Raw genomic sequence first — 19,526 nt, 5'->3', positions numbered from 1 at the left:
AGTGTTATCTTGGCTACCACAACTCACAGAAAGATGGTGGAGATGTTCGATGGGACGGGCACTCAAGTGAAGGTCCAAATGATCAACAAGTGTAAGGTTCTGATGACCTCAAAGGGGCTATATAAGAAAGGGGAGTCCCCATGAAGAACAGACCAGAAAAAAGGAGGAACTTAGAACAGAAGAAGGAGAGAAAGACCATAGCCTTTGAACAGAGACAGGGATACGCCCCATACGTCTCCTCGGACCGTATATCTAATAAACATAAAGGAGATTTTCTTATTTTTGATTGTTGTATGGCCCAAATTTAACTAGCACACACTTCGTTAGGGCCTAGTTCTGTAACTCACTCTCTACAAATTCATTGTCTAGGGCTCTTTGGGCCAGAATCCTATAACTGTTGGGCCCCGGCCCCGAATCGAGACCCTATAATTGGCGCCGTCTGTGGAAAGAACTCATGCCTCGACAAGTGAAACCGTTAGAAATGGAAGGATCAGGTCCGCATCAAACGGGACACGCAGACTCTCAACGACAAGACAACTTCTTGAACCTCGAACGGGAGAGAGATCAAGATAAGCAACGAGAGGGTAGTGTAAACACCTCCTACACGAGCAGAAGTCACTCAAGAGGGAAAGGTCTCGCATCCCATAAGCGAAATGATCATAGGGCTCTACAACAAGAAATTGATGACTTGAAGAAGAAGTTACGCCGAGCGCAGTGAAAGCGTCCTTCCCCCGACTCTGACACTAGTGAAGAGGAGGACAATGAGTACAGGCAGAGAACGAGAACCCCTCCAAGTGAAACATTTTCCTACAAGGAAGAGCAACCTCGCAAACGCAGCCACAAAAACCCATCTTACCAGGGCCTAGCAAACGACGCCATGAGCAAGGCCTTGGACCGCATCTCCCAGTTGCCCTTCACGCGTGGGATAGAGGGGGCTGAACTTCCTCGACGATTCCGTCAACCCACTTTTGCTATATATAATGGTCGGACAGACCCAATAGAGCATGTAAGCCAGTTCAACTAAAGGATGGCCTTCCATTCCAGGGACGAGGCGTTGATGTGCAAAGTGTTTCCGTCTAACTTGGGACCCATGGTGATGAGATGGTTTGATGGCCTCAAGCCAAACTCCATAAACTCTTTTAAGCAGCTGACACAGGCTTTCGGTTCTCGCTTCATAACTAGCAGCAGAGTCCCTCGGCCCCTAAATTCCCTCATATCCTTGTCCATGCGAGAAGGAGAAACCCTGAAGGCCTACTCAGACAGATATTGTGAAATGTATAATGAGATAGAGGGAAATTACGATGACGTCACCATTAGCACATTCAAGAGGGGTCTGCCGACAGAGCATGGTTTAAGAAAGTCCCTGACTGGAAAACCGGTCACTAGCGTGCTCCAACTCATGGACAAAATCGACAAGTACAAGAGAGTCGAAGAAGACCAACAGACAGGAAAGGGCAAAGCGAAGATTGTCCCTCAAGAGAGGAGGGATTTCAGGTCGGACCGCTTTAACAACCTTAATCGACCGAGAAGGGATTACTCGGAGCAGTCTAGATCCACAGGGGCACAGGCAGTCCATGCTGTGTTCCGAGAACCATTACATAAGATCCTAGAGAAAGTGAAGAACGAACCGTTCTTTCAATGGCCAAGCAGGATGGCAAGCAACCCCGTGAAACGTAACCAGGATCTGTATTGCGCGTATCACCAAGAGCCGGGCCACGCCACCGATGATTGCAGGAATCTGAAAAACCACTTGAACCGGTTGGTCCGAGAGGGGAAGTTACGACATTTACTGCATCACCCTGTCGGATGGCAAGAGCAGTCGAACATCGAAACAAGGCAAAGCACATTAAGACCACCCATTGGCACGATAAATGTCATTCTAGCCGCACTAGGAAGGACCGACTCCCATCCTTTCAGAGTAATGTCGATAGGCCGGCTCCCCACTAAAGCTGATGACCGGGAGTCCAAGAAGGCCAGAGGGATGGGCACGCCCCTAATCAGATTCTCGGATGAGGACAAACTGGGAACCCTCAAACCCCACGACGATGCCCTAGTCGTCACGCTCAGGATTGGGGGGTATGACGTGAAGAGGGTGTTAGTCGATCAGGGCAACGTCATGGAAGTAATGTATCTCGACTTATACAAGGGGTTGAAACTGAAACCAGAGGACCTGACAGCATACGACTCCCCTTTATTGAGTTTCGAGAGAAAAACCGTCACTCCGAAAGGCATGATTAGGTTGCCTATGCAAACAGACTCAGACGTGGTGGAAGTGGACTTCATAGTGGTAGACGCATATTCCCCCTACACCGCCATTGTAGCCAGACCGTGGCTTCACGCCCTAAGGGCTGTGTCATCAACCTTACACCAAAAGGTGAAATACCCATCAGAAGGTCGAGTGAAAGAAGTAATAGGGAACCAAGCAATAGCCCGGCAATGCATGGTGTCAGCCATCTCGCGATGAACGAATACTGAGCCCTCCACCTCAGCTGAGAACGGCTTATAGCAATTAACGACCCCGGCCCTGGCCTCAGGTAATGAGGGACCTACCGAGGAAGCGAGTTGTGAGGATCTGGAGAAAGTTCTTATGGGCTTCGACTTGAAAAGATTTTTTCAGGTCGACTTAAAACTACCGCCCTAAGAGAAGGAAACGCTAATTGACTTTCTCAGACAGAATGTAGACGTGTTTGCATGGGATGCCTATGAGGCTCCGGGGGTCGATCCAGATTTCATTTGCCACCACCTTAATGTTAGCCCGGCTGTAACACCCAAGAAGCAACCTTTTCGGTGACCGTCGAAAAAGCATGCAGACACGGTGAGAGAGGAGGTAATAAAATTGAAGAAAGCAGGGGCTATCAAGGAGGTATTCTACCCCGAATGGCTGGCCAACACAGTCGTGATGAAGAAGAAGAGTGGAAAATGGCGGGTCTGCGTGGACTTCATAGACCTGAATAAGGCCTGCCCGAAGGATCCTTTCCTTATGCCACGAATAGACCGATTGGTGGATTCAACCGTGGGACACCCTCGAATGAGTTTCTTGGACACCTTCCAAGGCTACCATCAAATGCCCCTGGCTGCTGAGGACCAAGAAAAAATGGCTTTTGTCACCTCCGTTGGAAACTATCATTACAAGGTAATGCCCTTTGACTTGAAGAATGCCGGGTCGACCTACCCGAGGATGATGACCAGGATGTTTAAACTACAAATGGGTAAGAGTATTGAAGTCTATATAGACGACATGGTGGTGAAGAGCAAGTTAGTACCCAACCACGTCAGAGACCTCGACGATGTCTTTGGAATCCTGAGAAAGTACAGGCTGCGCTTCAACGCATCCAAGTGTTCATTCAGAGTGGGGTCAGGGAAATTCTTAGGTTACATGGTGACCCATAGAGGCATTGAAGTTAGGCCCGACCAAATTAGAGCTATCCATAGCTTGCAGCCTCCTCGGAACCCCAAAGAAGTCCAAAAACTCACCGGCATGATTGCCGCCTTAAACCATTTCATCTCCCGCTCGGTGGACAGGTGCAGGCCTTTCTTCCTCTTATTAAACAAGTGGAAAGGCTTCGAATGGACAGAAGAATGCGCCTTAGCCTTCCAGAAGCTTAAGGAATACCTAGCTCGGCCACTGATCATGTCTAGTCCAGAAGCCGATGAGATGATATTTGCCTATATTGCGGTAGCCCCTCACGCAGTGAGTTTAGTGCTGATCCGGGAAGACAACGGCACACAACGACTCGTCTACTACGTAAGAAAATCGTTGCATGAGGCAAAGATCCGGTACCTCCCCCTCGAAAAGGTCGTCTTGGCAATCATGCAAGCCATGCAAAAGCTCCCCCACTATTTCCAGGCACATACTGTTGTTGTACTGACTCAACTTCCGCTCAGATCAATACTCCAGAGTGCCGACTACACTGGCAGAATAGCAAAGTGGGGGACGATTTTGGGTGCATTCGACATTAGGTACATGCCTCGCATCGCTGTGAAGGGTCAAGTTCTTGCGGATCTAGTAGCTGAGCTTGCTGAACCCACACCAGAAGGGGGAGGAGGGCCACTAAACCCAGACGGGAAACTGATCGGCACAGTCTCTCAAGAAAAGCCCACTTGTAGGAGAGCACATGTTGATGGCGCGGCCAACCAAAGAGGCTCAGGGGTGGGGCTCGTCCTGGTTTCCCCTGAGGGGATTACCATCGAAAAATCGTTGAGGCTGGGCTTTTCCGCCACGAACAACGAAGCAGAGTATGAGGCATTATTGGATGGAATGTCAATGATCCAGAAACTGGGTAGAAAATCCATGAACATGTTCTCGGACTCAAGACTTGTCATGGGACAAGTAAATGGGGAATTGGAGGCAAGGGATGAAAGAATGCAAGAGTACCTAGTTTGAGTCAAGTGCTTGCGGGCTCTTTTTGATCACTTCAATCTAGTGCACGTGTCCAGGAGCGGGAATACCCATGCTGACTCTCTTGCAACGCTCGCCACCTCCTCGGCTCAACCACTTCCTCGGGTTATACTCGTAGAAGATCTATACAACCCAACGAGGGCGAGAACTGACGTAGTACGGGTTCACAGCATCAGGGTAGGGCCTAGCTGGATGGATCCTCTAGTACTATTCCTAAAGAACGACACCTTACAGAAGATAAGAATGAGGCCGACAAGATTAGAAGAAAGGCTTCTCGATTTTGGCTGTCCGAGGACTCCAAACTGTATAAACGCTTATTCTCAGGACCGTACTTGCTATGCGTGCATCCAGATGCCACTGAACTTATCCTGGAAGAATTGCACGAAGGAATTTGTGGAAGTCATACAGGGGGTAGGTCCCTGTCCCACAGGGCCATAACGCAAGGTTATTGGTGGCCGAGCATGCAGAAAGAGGCGCAGGAATATGTGAAGAAGTGCGACCAATGCCAAAGGTTCGCCCCGAATATACATCAACCAGGCGGAACCCTTAATCCGCTGTCCAGCCCTTGGCCGTTCGCGCAGTGGGGCCTGGACATCCTAGGACCATTTCCTAAAGCAGTGGGGAACAAAAAGTTTCTTCTTGTCGGCACAGATTATTTCACAAAATGGGTCGAAGTTGAGCCGCTGGCAAATATTAGAGACGTCGATGCCAAGAAATTTGTTTGGAAAAATATCGTCACCAGGTTCGGAATCCCTCACACCCTAATCTCGGACAATGGTCTCCAATTTGATAGTAAAGCTTTCAGAAGATATTGTAGCGAGTTAGGAATTGCCAATAGGTACTCCACACCGGCTTACCCGCAGCGGAATGGGCAGGCTGAAGGCATCAATAAAATCATAGTAAATGGGTTGAAAAAGAGGTTAAATGATGCGAAGGGAAGGTGGGTAGAAGAACTGCCCCATGTCTTGTGGACATACCGCACCATGCCATGCAGGTCCACAGGGGAAACCCCCTTTCCGATGACCTACGGGGCTGAGACTGTTATTTCTCTAGAGATAAATTTCCCAACACAGAAGACCAGCACATTCTGCCCCAATGCTAACAACGGACTGTTGGAAAAAAGCTTAGACCTCATCGAGGAAAGAAAGGAGAGTGCAATGGTCCAACTTGCCTACTACCAGCAAAAGCTCAAGCAAGGTTATGATGTCAAGGTGAAGCTAAGGCCCCTGGCACCCGGGAATCTGGTATTGAGGAAGGTCCTAGGCACTGCAAGAAATCCCGCGTGGGGAAAACTCGGACCAAATTGGGAAGGCTCATATCGTATCACCTCTGTGGCCGGCATAGGGGCCTACTTTTTAGAAGACTTGGATGAACATGTAGTGCCACGCCCTTGGAATGTAAATAACCTGAAAATGTACTATTATTAATGAAAGTTGTAATTCTTGGTGCCACACTACTATGCAATTTCTTCTAAGTGTTAAACAGAACCTAAATCTTGCCTGACTCCACGGACCACAGGCTTGGGGGAAATTAACTAGAATACAATTTCTTTTAAGTGTTAAACAGAATCTAAGTCCTACCTGGCTCCTCGGACCACAGACTTAGGGGAAATTAACAACTGTGCAACTTCATCTAAGTGTTAAACAGAACCTAAGTCCTACCTGGCTTCTCGGACCACATGCTTGGGGGAAATTAACCAGAATACAATTTCTTCTAAGTGTTAAACAGAACCTAAGTCCTGCCTGACTCCTCGGACCATAGGCTTGGGGGAAATTAACTACTGTACAACTTTATCTAAGTGTTAAACAGAACCTAAGTCCTGTCTGTCTCCTCGGACCACAGGCTTAGGGGAAATTAACTACTGTGCAACTTCATCTAAGTGTTAAATAGAACCTAAGTCTTGCCTAGCTCCACGAACCACAGGCTTGGGGGAAATTAACCAGAATACAATTTCTTCTAAGTGTTAAACAGAACCTAAGTCCTGCCTAGCTCCTCTGACCATAATCTTAGGGGAAATTAACTACTGTGCAACTTCATTTAAGTGTTAAATAGAACCTCAGTCCTGCCTGGCTCCACGGTGTGGACTTGGAGGAAATTAACTACTGTGCAACTTCATCTTAGTGTTAAACAGAACCTAAGTCCTGCTTGGCTTCACGGACCACAGGCTTGGGGGAAATTAACTACTGTACAATTTCTTCTAAGTGTTAAACAGAACCTAAGTCCTGCTTGGCTCCTTGGAACACAAGCTTGGGGGAAATTAACCAGAATACAATTTCTTCTAAGTGTTAAATAGAACCTAAGTCCTGTTTGGCTCCTTGGAACACAGGTTTAGGGGAAATTAACTAGAGTGCTATTCTTTCTAAGTGTTAAACAGAACCTAAGTCCTACCTGGCTCCACAGACCATAGGCTTGGGGGAAATTAACCAGAATACAATTTCTTCTAAGTGTTAAATAGAATCTAAGTCCTGCCTGGCTCCTCGGACCACAAGTTTAGGGGAAATTAACCAGAGTGCAATTCTTTCTAAGTGTTAAACAGAACCTAAGTCTTGCCTGGCTCCATAAACCACAGGCTTGGGGGAAATTAACCAGAATACAATTTCTTCTAAGTGTTAAATAGAACCCAAATTCTTATGTGCCCCTCAGACCACAGTCTTGGGGGAAATTAACCTCGATGTAGTTTTATCTAAGTGTTAACTATCATTTTTCTCATACATTCAGTCATGCTTAGCCGTGTTGCTTAAATTTCGAGTAACGTTTGGCTCTCAGCAGTTAGTAGCATAACAGAAACTCATTCATAACAAAGGCATAAAAAGAAGCAGTGAAACAAGATTCAAAGGAGAAATAATATCATTCATTGGGCTCAAAAATGCATTCTCTTACAAACGTTGGCAAAATAAGGAGATAAAAGACAAAAGAAGATAACTACAAGTAAAGTCCTACACTAATGTCCTAGGCTTTATCCTGGGCAAAACTCTTTGCAGGGACCTCTGCTTCAGGCTGATCACCTCCTGCCTTGGGCTCGGGGACGGCCTCCTTGGCTTGCGCAACAACGTCCCTTATGGTAAGGGTGTCCTCAGGCGACTTGTCCTTTGCAAGTGGCTGCACCTCCTCGACTTCAGGTATGAAGGAATTTGAGGTAGTGACCTTAGCAAAGAGGGGCTCCTCAGGAGGAACTGAACCCGGAATCTCACGAATATCTTCAGGAAAGAAGATATTCTCAATCTTCCTGAAGTCGGAGTTCGCAGGAACTGCCGCCCGGTCCAAGGCCACTCCTCAGGACATAGTAATTTAGTCCCTACATACTGTAGCCACCTCCTCGGTCAGCCTGGCCTCGGTATCCGCCACTCTATGTTCGTAGGAGGCTGCCACCGTAGCCTCAACTGCTTCCCTGGCCAAGCGAGCCGCCTCTTTTGCCTTTGATAGCTCAACCTTGAGGTCTGAGACCATCTGCTTCTCGGTCGCGAGGTTTATTTTGGAAAGATGAAACTGTTGGCGCATGTCCTCAACCTGCTTGGTGGTGGTCTTAAGTCCGGCCTCGGCATTGTCGCGGGCCTTCAGCGCATCCTTTACTTCCTTATTTAGGCGATCCTTTTCCAGCCTGAGGATGCCAGTAGCCTTCTCCGCAGCAATGCGGGACTGAACCTCAATGTTCAGATCTTTGCGAGCCTTCTTGGCCCACTCCTCAGCTACAAAAATTTGTTGAGTGACCTGCGTGGGAGTAATGGAAAATTGATTAAAAGAAAATAACAAATAGACATGTGCGGAATAAAGAAACTGAATAAGGAAGAGTCTTGGTTTACCATGGCCATGTCTCTCTTCAGCGACATAAAGAGATCTGGTTGCCGAGTAGCCCGGAGCCCCTCCATGTCATAAGGTAGGAAAAGGGGCTGCTGCAAGACCTCAGCTAGATAAGACGCCTGTCCTTGTTGGGACTCCCATAGAGTCGCGTCCCACGAGATAGGGGCGCCATCCAACTCTAGGCGTAGGGACCAGGTCCACTGCTCCCTCCTCATAGCCGCCTCGTCTCGGCTATCAACAGATCTTATTCTTTTTTCCTTAGGCTTTTTGCCCTTCTTCTGTTGCTTGGCCTTCTCAGGGCCGACCTCACCCTCCTCCAGCTCTTCTATTGGTCTCTTTTGCCTCAAATTGGGAAGAGGTTGTAGCGCTGGGTCAGTTGTAGGGGGAAGAGGAGGAGGAAGCTTGGATGTAGCCTATTCCTTAAGGGCATCCCTGGAAGACTGCCCCTTATTTCTATTGGACAGAAGGCCCCTAAGACCAGACCTTGGCTTCAAGTCCATGTCTTTTTCTTCAACCTCTTGGCTAGTGTCAACTTGTGCAATTACCAAGCCAAGGGTGGGAGCCGGCGAGGAACGATCTATGTCCGAGTCGGAGTCTGAGAGCTCTACAGGCTTGGTTGGTATCTCTCCCTCATTGGCGAAGCAGAATTGGTCAATTTGAGCCTCAAGAGCTGAGTGCGAGGAATCAGCTCCTTCTCTTGGGACAACTTCTTCTGGAAGAACGCGCTGAACAGGCAATTGGACGGGAGGTAGGTCTCTCTGAGCAAGAAAGCTTGGTATAAAGACGTCGATGCGAGCTAACCGAGGACTTCCAGCCCTGATGGCTTGACCGGCATCCACTAAAGCACGTGAAAGGGGCTCATAGTCCAAAATAAGAGGAGCGGCACGCAGTTTCCCGTCCTCACTCACAAAGATTTCGGACCTCAGGAGGAAGTTGAGGGCCTGGACGTTGACCAAACTTAGCCGCGGAGTTGTTCGTTCTTTGTCTGCAAGAACCCAAAAGAAGGGTTACGTTAGTCCGAGGAGGCAAATAATCAAAGCTAAAATTGAAATAAGGAAGAGAAAACTTGAGACTAAGATCCCTTCCAAGGGATCTGACCCTATAGTGCCCCACATGGTGTTCCCACCCTAACTGGCCAGTGAAGACCATCGTGCCATGCTTTGGAGACGATCAAAAGGTCGTCCTTCAAGCCTTTGTTGGACTTGGGAAGGCAGGATATCAGCCTCACCTCGTCGGACCTGGATTTCAGGTAATACGACTCGTTGAGGCAATGACATTCATATAGGTGAACCACATCGTGCCATGAGAGGCCGAGGTTCATCTGTTCATTTAGAGCGTCTACGCACCCCAGGATTCGGAACATGTTCGCGACGCATTGGTGGGGGGCCAGCCTATGACCATGTAAATAATCCCTAGTTATTCTCCCCATCGGGATCGTCATTCCTCCCTCTATGAAGGCTATCATTGGAATGGCGACCTGCCCCGTCTTTCTCTTGGTTAAGACCTCGTCCAAGGAGCAATATTCTAAACCTACTCCCGGCGGGATACGGTATTTGGCCCTGAAGCCTTCCATACCGGCCGGAGAGTCTACTAGTTTCTCAATCTTACCCATCCCACTAACCCTAGGCGAAGCGAAGAAGGTTTTCTTAAGGAAGAAAGCCGGGAAAGGTAACGGAAGGGAAATGAGCACTTACGGGAGTGAAGATCCTAAGCCTGTCAAGCTTGTGAAGAACTCGCCGGAAATTTTCAAGGGAGTGTCTGTGGAGTTTCGAATGCTTTGCAAAGGAAAGTGCTGGAGAGCTCTGGGACGCTTGAGTGCTTTTTCAAAAAATAGAAGTAAATCCCCTTGAAAATCTTATGTAGCGGGGAGAAGCTGAACGGGCTTACTCCCGCCCAGAGATTTGGGAAGATATCAACCGTTGATTAGGCGTCCCATCGTTGGATTCGAAGGACATAAAGCCGCCTAGCACAATAATTAGCGCCTCGTGGGTTACGAAACGCCAGTATCAGTAATGAGGCACGTGGGGCTGTACCTCCACACGCGTAAAACAAGGATTTACAATAAGTGACCTCATAAGTGTCAAAATCCTGCCTTTTCTCCTCGAATAAGAGGGAAAGAACCGGAATATTGAGGGGCTATTGTAGGGGTAAAATCCCCAAATTATACATTGGGCCTTGGGCCCCATATAGAATACGACCACGTCCGAGGAGAAGGTGTGGACACCAAAAGGGCTCCTGGCCCAATTCTCATGGGTCCAAAATTGTTGAAAGGGCGGTCCGAGGAGGAATATCTCCTCGGACATACCAAATATGGCTCCAACATGCACTCTGCCAGCAATAAAGATTCACTCCAACGAGTATTAGTAGCAGGGATGAATCGCACAAGCTCGTAAGAGAGAAGAAAGTGTAGGATGTCAATAGAGAGACTATAGCTGCCACATTAAATGCAGGACAGCTACTTTTCTGGCCGCATTAATGTGGAGAGGACTTGTGAATAGTGTTATCTTGGCTACCACAACTCACAGAAAGATGGTGGAGATGTCCGATGGGACGGGCACTCAAGTGAAGATCCAGATGATCAACAAGTGTAAGGTTTTAATGACTTCAAAGGGGCTATATAAGAGAGGGGAGTCCCCATGAAGAACGGACCGGAAAAAAGGAGGAACTTAGAACAAAAGAAGGAGAGAAAGACCATAGCCTTTGAACAGAGACAGGGATACGCCCCATACGTCTCCTCGGACTGTATACCTAATGAACATGAAGGAGATTTTCTTTATTTTCGATTGTTGTATGGCCCAAAGTTAACTAGCACACATTTCGTTAGGGCCTAGTTCTGTAACCCACTCTTTACAAATTCATTGTCTAGGGCTCTTTGGGCCAGAACCCCATAACTGTTGGGCCCCGGCCCTAAATCGAGACCCTACAATAATAATAATAAAAGCAAACAAAGAAGAGGAAAACCGAGTTAAACAGTCTGGATTTGTGGTAAGATAATTCAGCATGTTGTAAAAATATTGTGAGTATTTGTTATGCTTTTAGGTTTACTGTAAAGGAGGAAAATGACTTCTTACCAAATTATGGTGAGAATGTGGCAAATTTAAGAAGGGGGAGTAATTGAGTGATTGCCATTTTCCATCCTTTTTTATTTTATTTTTTTTCCCTAAAAAATTAATCATGTTTATTTATTATTATTTACATAAAAAAAAGGGTGTGTTAGCCTTATATAGGAATATATTATTTCATTCTCTACAACACTCACGAGACATTCTTAAAAGAGAGATACTACGTTCACAATATTTTTATAACAAATCACAGATAGTTAGTTGTTATTGGTTCAAAGTTGAATCTAACACTAAGATTACTTTTTTACCCCAACAATAACAACCAGTAACAACTTGCCACTTAGGATTTATTGTAAAAATATTGTGAAAATATTGTGGACATATAATTTCTTTTCTTAAAACCATAGAATCAATGACGTGGTAAATGAAACTTGAAACATTCAAATTTAGAGCACATTCTTTAAGATTATTAAACCCCTCTATGAAAAAATCATGGTTGAGTTAAAACAAAGTAACGATTATTTTAATTTCATGTAAAGTTAATTAATCTGTCTAACACACGCACACACACGCAAACACAAGAATAGGCAGAAGAAAAAGTCACAAAATAAATAAAATAGTAGCAGTATAGAAAGGGAGAGAGAGGGAGGTCTGCCTAACTAACCAACGAACAAAGAGCCCGCTTCCACACATTAGAACCCCTATTCCCACGCTTCTTCTTCCAAGCAAAGTCTTGGCACACAAGGTGTTTAGAGAGATAGAGATAGAGATATAGATAGAGAAAGAGTCTTTTCCTTCAATAACACCGGACCGGTACCAACAATTGCAACAAACATCATCCTTTTTGTTTGTGCATTTTCTTTCCTCTACGGTACGAATCCACCCCCTTCTTTTTTTTCACTCTTTCATTCAAAAAAACCAAACCACCATTGAACTAACCTCTTTTGGTGGGTTTGTCATATTCGATTTGATTTCATCTGGGTTTGCTTTTATTGGGTCCCTCTCACATTTTGGGTCGATGGGCAATGTAGTTTTATTGGTTATTTCATCTTCTTTGTGATGTGTTTCTTTCATTGGCAGTGTATTGTTGTGTGCAATTAATTGTTACAGGCGTGCGTGAATTTTGAGTTCCATAGTTCTTTTTGGCTCAGCTCATTCAGGAAGTTGGTTTTTCCAAATTCCAATATAGAAATGGTAATTCATACAGAACAACATTGTTAAAACTTTGTTTTGGATTTGCATTGCAATGGCTGAGAGAAGTGTCTCATCCCTTGGGATTGTTTCTAGGAACTTTCTGTTTTGTTTGTTCGTTACGACATCAGTCTTGTTCATATTATCTTGGTTCTTTGTGTTGCGTTCAACCAGTCGTCCTAGCTTCGTCGATCATAGTTTGTTACCCAATTCTAAGGTTTTAGCTACGGGTGGTGACAATGGGGATTCTGCAACCCGTAGTGAAAACGAGGTGGAACCCTCGATTGGAAATAGATCAATCCTTGTGGACAATGATGAAGAAGAAGAGTCACCCCGAGAGAATGCAAAATCTGATGTGAAATGCAATACCAAAGATAGTTTAGCTCTAGATCAGCAGAAAGAAAATAAACTAGTTCTTAAGGTTTTTATGTATGATCTATCCCCTGAATTTCATTTTGGACTCTTAGATTGGAAGGCACGAGGTAATAGTGTTTGGCCTGATATTCGAACTAAGATACCTGATTATCCTGGTGGGTTGAACTTGCAACACAGTATAGAGTACTGGCTTACATTGGATCTCCTTGCTTCTGAACTTCCGAACCCTCCAAATGCCCGTAGTGCAATAAGAGTCCGCAACATTAGTGAAGCTGACATTATATTTGTACCATTCTTTTCTTCCTTATGCTATAACCGGTATTCCAGAACCGACCCACACCAAAAGAAGACCAAAAATAAGTTGCTTCAAGAGAAGTTGGTGAAGTTTTTAACAGCACAGAAGGAATGGAAGAGGTCAGGAGGACGTGACCACTTAATTGTGGCCCATCATCCGAATAGCCTTTTAGACGCAAGGACAAAGCTTTGGCCTGCAACATTTATACTTTCAGACTTTGGAAGGTATCCTCCAAACATAGCAAATGTTGAGAAAGACGTGATTGCTCCTTACAAACATGTAATCGGATCATATGTTGATGACTCGTCTGATTTTGATAGCCGTCCAACTTTGCTGTACTTCCAAGGAGCAATATATAGAAAAGATGTATGTACTCTTCCTCTTTAAGTAATTTTTGTTCAATGTTTCTTGCAGTATCAGTTGTAGGAAATTTGGTTAGTTAAATTTGCTGGGAATTCTGTTGCTTACATGTTCTAAACAAAATTATAAGCTGTAGGTCACTTGCTAGACTTGGGTTTCATTTTCTTTTTTGCTATGTCATTACTCACATGTTAGTTAATACTGACAATAATATTTATGCAGAAAGAAACTAAATGCTCTCGTGAAGTTCAAATTGTTTATATTGAATGAAGAATTAGCTAATTTTACTAAATTTGATGGACAGATGCTATGCATATCTGAAATATTTTGCAAGAACATGCATAGGTAAGATTTATAACTGATAATTTATGTACTTTTAACATATATCCATAAAATTCAATGTTAAATCTACACATGATGAGTCAGATAATTTACTTAAGTGAGCCAATCTGACAGCTGTGCAAGAAGTAAAATATAAGTTAAATAACAATAATATACCCTCATAAAACATACAAAATCTTAGGTTCAAAGTAGCTGTTTTTGCTGATTATTAGTCCAGAGTATACATGGTATTGTAATTATATTTGTCTTAGTTCATTGCCATTGTTCTAGAAGGAAGGTGAATTATAACATGAAGAGTTCTGTATGATTTTAAATATCATTGACCTATTTGAAATGAATGAGATTGTAAAAATATCTAGACACATCTATGTTGCACTTTCATGTCTAAAAAGGTGAAGAACACTTTTAAATACTATTACACTCCAAAGTAATTTCTTTCCCCACAACTCAGCTCATGAATTGAGAGTTACGGGAAGTTAGTATTTGGTTTAGTTTCTTTTTAGAGGTGAGAGTTGAGTCCCAGTGCTCAAACCCACTGTGCAAACTTCACAATCCTTTGGCTCAACACATACTTTGAAATCCTTAGGTAAGCTGGTGAAGTACAAATCAGCAAGGAAACCCCTGTCATGTCTCCAGTCTAAAGTTCTCATGTTGCCTTTTGGTTTGGGGATGTACAGATCTTTAGGGGAAAATTCTTGTGTTTATGGGTGATGATGGATTATTTCCCCCTTTCTCTTTGTCCATCATTTCTACTCTTTTCTCTTTTCATTTCCTCCAAATGAAATTGGTTGTGAAGCTGCAATTAAGGGAGTGCACAGTTTTGTTTTATATTGCAGTTGTTAAGGATGATGCAGAGGTGGCCATTCACTAATCTAGGTTGGGAGGAAAGGTATTGATTCGGAAGATCCTCAGGAAACACGTAATTGAAGTTGTGCAGTTGTAGTATTATCTGACACTGATTGAGGAGTTCTATTGAGAAGATATACGAAATTGAGCTGAGAATGGATAACAGATTCTCTTGTATAGAGAGAGTAGCCTAGGGATTTGTTAAAACCATTCTATTTTATTTATTTATTTATACTTATTTATCATTTTGGTTGGGGAAGAGGGGGATTGGTTTGTTGGGTTCTGGTGAATTCCTTTAAAGGGTAGATCAGTATGGCCAGGGGAGAACTGATCCAAAAAGGTAAAAGGCAAGGAGAGCAGGGCTTTTAGGAGGATTACTCTTTATATTTTATCTAGCTATCCCCAAAGTTTAGGAACTAAGGTATAGTTGTTGTTGTACCTTTTATATCTCATCTGATATTCTTGGAAGGAGCGAAATAGGATTATTTTTGTTGGTGTTCAGCTTCACAAGTTCATATTCTAAATTAAACATTGATCATCCCTTGTACACTATCTGCATACTTGGGATGAACCCTCCTGTTATCTTGTGAATTTATATACCTAGTAATAAAATAAAAGAAATGGGGCAATTTGGAACATGGTTCCCCATTGTTTGATTTGGGGTATTTGGAGGGAGAGAGTTCGATTCAGGACATGAAGATGTCTTTTTTCCAGACTCTGTCTGGGTGGTCTAATGCTTCGGGTGTTTTATCTTTTTCTTCATTAGCTGATATGCTTGATAGATATACTATGTTTTCTGCCTATGCCTATCTTAGTACATGTTCTGTGTGCTCTGGCCCCTTTTTTGTACTAGTTTTCTCTTTCAATGAAGTATATTACTTATCAATTAAAAATAAATAAATAAGCTATGGAAAAAATACAAGAATAAGAGATAAAGCTTTCCACATTGACTGCAGCATATTCTGTCTATATGGATCTAATATGTTATCAAATCCATTAATTGGTTTGTATTTCCTAATGAATTTAGAATCTCCTCCTTTTTCTTGGATCATGTATACACCATTAAGTTCCTTCACTTAAAACCGTAGGATTTATTGTAGCCAATTTCAGTCCCCTTCTCATTCTGTTAGCTGGCAGTGGATCCAATGTTCTGGCACATCAGAGTTCTGGATAGACTGCAACCCTCATGATCCTATTTCAGCTTTAGTTATCTAGGAATAGCACAATTGCAGGGTTCTTGTGCTTACCTTCATGCTTGGCTCCTCGAATGATACCTGAATGAGGCAATTTTCCTTGTGGATGACCCTATGAATTCTTCAGATGGTTGATTTTGTAATCCATACTGTGAGAATTTTCCCTATAAATATCTCCTGTTATCTCTGGGCCACAATTGCCACAGGGAAAATTGTTTTTATGGATCTCATCTGTATGCCGACGATTCAAAATGAATGTTCATTGTTTATCCTCTCTAACTAACAGCATAAAGTCCTAAACTTTCTTGGAGTCCTATACTAAAATAGTAAAATGTAATCTAGGCCCGGCACCAGTTATCTAGTATCCCAAGAAAGGGTATTGGTTATTTTCAGATTAATTATGATGTAAGGGATAAGTCCTTCACCAGACCTAATGATAATTGCCTTTGCCTTTTCAAAGGTAGTATTAAATTTCCTTTTGGTAGCAACCAACCTCTATGAATGGGAAAGTCTTGATCTTTGTGTGTATGTGTACACAGATTTAAACATGATGTGTGTGTGTGTATATATATATATATATATTTTTTTTTTTTTTCCTTTTTCCTTTTTCCTTAGTCACTGAAAGTATTTTGTTCACGTATGGGATGATTCTGTTTGTCTTTCTTTGATACAAATTTCTTTTGTCTCACATGATCAATATGTTGTCCACCAATATAGGATTGCCAATTAGGCATACTTTATAATTTAATTCTTTTTGACTGGTCCATTTGTGATGAAATCTCAATGAATTGTCATTTCTTGGATTCTTGATGCTTCTATGTTCAAGTGATTCAATGATATCTTCTGTCTCATTTATTTAATTTATTCAGTCTTTGTTTCACTTTGGTTTGCTTGCATCCAACTTATGTAAGATTCTTAAACGTTGGGTTTCTCATACTCAGGGAGGCTTTGTTCGGCAAGAGTTATATTATCTTTTGAAAGATGAGAAAGATGTGCATTTTGCATTTGGAAGTGTTCAAAAAGATGGAATTAAGAAAGCTACCCAGGGAATGCACTCTTCAAAATTCTGTCTCAATATAGCAGGTGATACCCCCTCATCAAACCGCCTCTTCGATGCCATTGCTAGCCATTGTGTACCTGTCATCATCAGTGATGAGATAGAGCTCCCATATGAGGATGTCCTTGACTATTCTCAGTTCTGCATATTTGTTCGGGCAGGGGATGCTCTCAAAGAAAAATTCCTCATGAATCTCATCCAGAGTATTAAGAAGGATGAGTGGACCAGAATGTGGCAGAAGTTGAAAGAGGTTGAAAATTTCTATGAGTTTCAGTACCCATCGAAGGAGGGTGATGCAGTGCAAATGATATGGCAGGCCGTTGCCCGTAAGGTTCCTGCTATTAGATTGAAGCTACACAAGTCTAGTCGATTCTCTCGTTCTCTTGTCCACTCTGAGAGGGGGTTAAACTCGATACCATCACCAAATAATTTTTGGTGAAAGAGGAAGTTTTCATTCGTTGGGGCTCTTTAATTTTTAGAGCTTTTGATATAACAAAATATTGAGTTTTACACTCTTCAGAAAGGTGAGAACTACAATGTATCCTCACTGCAAATTTTGAGACTGACATTGTAACTTTCCTTAAAAAAAAAAAAAAAAATGGGGAGGGGGTTGCAGAGAAAGGAAAAAGGAAGCATTCAGCTTCCATCTGTGCCTAGGAAAATTCATAATTTTTTTATTATATATATATATATATTTATTTATTGTCCTCTTTTCAATATAAATAATTTCGAAACACAAACTTGTTAATATCAGCATTATGCTTAAGGCCTTACCATTTTCCCATGGCTGCTTCCAGGCTGATCAAGAAGGGTCTAAGTCTGTGTAAGTTGGCAATCCAGTAAGTAATAAGTAAAAGCCATTAGTCCCTGCAAATGCCAGTCAAGGTACGTTGTGTAAGTGCAATAAGACTAAGATTTTCGCCAACTAGATCAATTCTATGGTGCACTACGAAATCATAGTACTTATAAGTTATCTCTCAGTCTTATTATAAAAGAAAGTAGTACTTTTCTCTCAGTACACTGCTAAAAATATCCACAATTAGCTTAACATCCAATATGATGATGATTATATGGGCAGTTGAGTTAGAAACAGTTAAATTGAGTCCATCCCTAAGAATCCAAAACACTGCTACCAAAGAATTGGATATCCCAATGTTCTTGGAGAAAATCAGAAATTGGATTGGATAAGCTCCCCCACATTAGTTCTTTGAGTTCAAAAGTACTGATTCATGTCATATCATATGTGTTGAGTTATAAGAAACCAAAAGGAGGTGGTCACTCCCAAGTAATCGGTCAGCAGAGTAGAGTTCAACAACCAAATAAATACTATTAAACAATGTTTTTTTTAGCAGATAAGATTGATAGGTGTGAAGTGAAGAATGGCTCTCATTTCTTTCTTCTTTATGGGCCTTTGAAAACATAATCAATTTCATTGCTGGAGAATACTATATTAGGTTTGAGATTGGCATACATCCAGTAGTAAAGTAGTTTTTGAGTTTTGACACTAATTTAATCTCTATGGATTGGATTCAGTTTCTACTCTTATAAAAAGGATATGGAGCGAGAGGATATTTCCTTGCTAAAAAAAGCCCACACAATGCCATGGATAAAACAACCCCATAGCCATAGCCATAGGTAACTAACTCCATTTTTATTGTATTGTACGTATGATAAAGATGAAGTGGCTAGCCTGGGAGCAAGTACTGTACTATTATGGTCATGTCTAAGTAGGGAAGCCACACTGGTTGACCCCCTCTACCCATTTTCTGTTTACCCAAAAAAAAAAAAAAAAAAAAAAAAGATGAAATGGCCATGCATTATTTTACCCACTTGACCAATTTTGGCATGAAATCTGAAACATTTTTAGAATAAAATTTCTACTTTGTTTGTTTGTGGTAGATATCATATCATAATATAAATCATTTGTACCATTTTTTGTGTTCCACTCTATATTTCATCAATCACAACTTGTCATGTATTTGTTTAATTTTCCTTATAAAATAGCCAAAGTTTTAAATGGAAAAAAATAAACACATGACAAGTTGTAATTGATGAAACATAAAGTAGAACATAAAAAATGGTACAGAGGATTTGTATTCATCATATTAGCCATTTCTCTTCTTTTTCCTACTTCTCATTGAATGAAGCAGGCTTTTGTTTTGTGACACAATTAATTAATTAATTGATGGTGTTATCTTCAATACAGCCGATCAGCTTTATGTAGCAAAAGCTAGCTTTCAACCTATTTTTCCTGCCATAAAGTATAAGACTACCTTAAATAGGAGGACATTGCACAAACTAAACTAGTGAGTTGAAAAAAGCCATTCACACTACACTAGTTGCATGATGTGATTTAGGTGTCTGTGTCATTACAATGAATGTATATGATTAATTTCTTATTTTAGGTATTTTGGTTTCAATTTGAATATTACGTTAGCTTCGATTTTTGGGTTGAGAGAATAGAATTGTTGGGCAAAAAGTGGCAGCAAGCCTTGATATAGGGTTGTGTAGTTTGGGTCACCGCTGAGAAGGCCTCTTTTTGGGGGCAAATAAACTATAATGAAAAAAAGGGGGGAAGAAAAACAGTTTTCTATTAATTTGGTAAACT

At 42.5% G+C, this 19,526-nt stretch overlaps 2 protein-coding genes across 2 annotated transcripts; both read left to right on the top strand.

The window, feature by feature from the left end:
- The first annotated feature begins 1,027 nt into the window (after positions 1 to 1,027).
- LOC115951676 lies at positions 1,028 to 2,464 on the top strand. Its single transcript, XM_031068837.1, has one exon. The coding sequence runs from the start codon at positions 1,028 to 1,030 to the stop codon at positions 2,462 to 2,464; it is 1,437 nt and encodes a 478-aa protein (XP_030924697.1).
- A 9,445-nt stretch (positions 2,465 to 11,909) lies between these two features.
- LOC115952723 (probable arabinosyltransferase ARAD1) lies at positions 11,910 to 17,500 on the top strand. The gene is made up of 2 exons (XM_031069940.1): positions 11,910 to 13,486; positions 16,803 to 17,500. The coding sequence occupies exons 1-2, from the start codon at positions 12,506 to 12,508 to the stop codon at positions 17,355 to 17,357; spliced, it is 1,536 nt and encodes a 511-aa protein (XP_030925800.1). The 5' UTR covers positions 11,910 to 12,505; the 3' UTR covers positions 17,358 to 17,500.
- The last annotated feature ends 2,026 nt before the right edge of the window (positions 17,501 to 19,526 follow it).

This window comes from Quercus lobata, chromosome 7 (assembly GCF_001633185.2).
Source record: "Quercus lobata isolate SW786 chromosome 7, ValleyOak3.0 Primary Assembly, whole genome shotgun sequence".
NCBI classification, from domain to species: domain Eukaryota; kingdom Viridiplantae; phylum Streptophyta; class Magnoliopsida; order Fagales; family Fagaceae; genus Quercus; species Quercus lobata.
This window is presented reverse-complemented; position numbering and strand designations above follow the sequence as displayed.

What these genes read in the sequence shown, in the direction of transcription:
- LOC115951676 (XM_031068837.1), top strand. Translation starts at nt 1,028, where the DNA reads ATGGCCTTCCATTCCAGGGACGAGGCGTTGATGTGCAAAGTGTTTCCG.
- LOC115952723 (XM_031069940.1), top strand. Translation starts at nt 12,506, where the DNA reads ATGGCTGAGAGAAGTGTCTCATCCCTTGGGATTGTTTCTAGGAACTTT. An exon ending in GAGCAATATATAGAAAAGAT is followed by an intron (nt 13,487 to 16,802) that starts GTATGTACTCTT and finishes TCTCATACTCAG; the next exon opens with GGAGGCTTTGTTCGGCAAGA.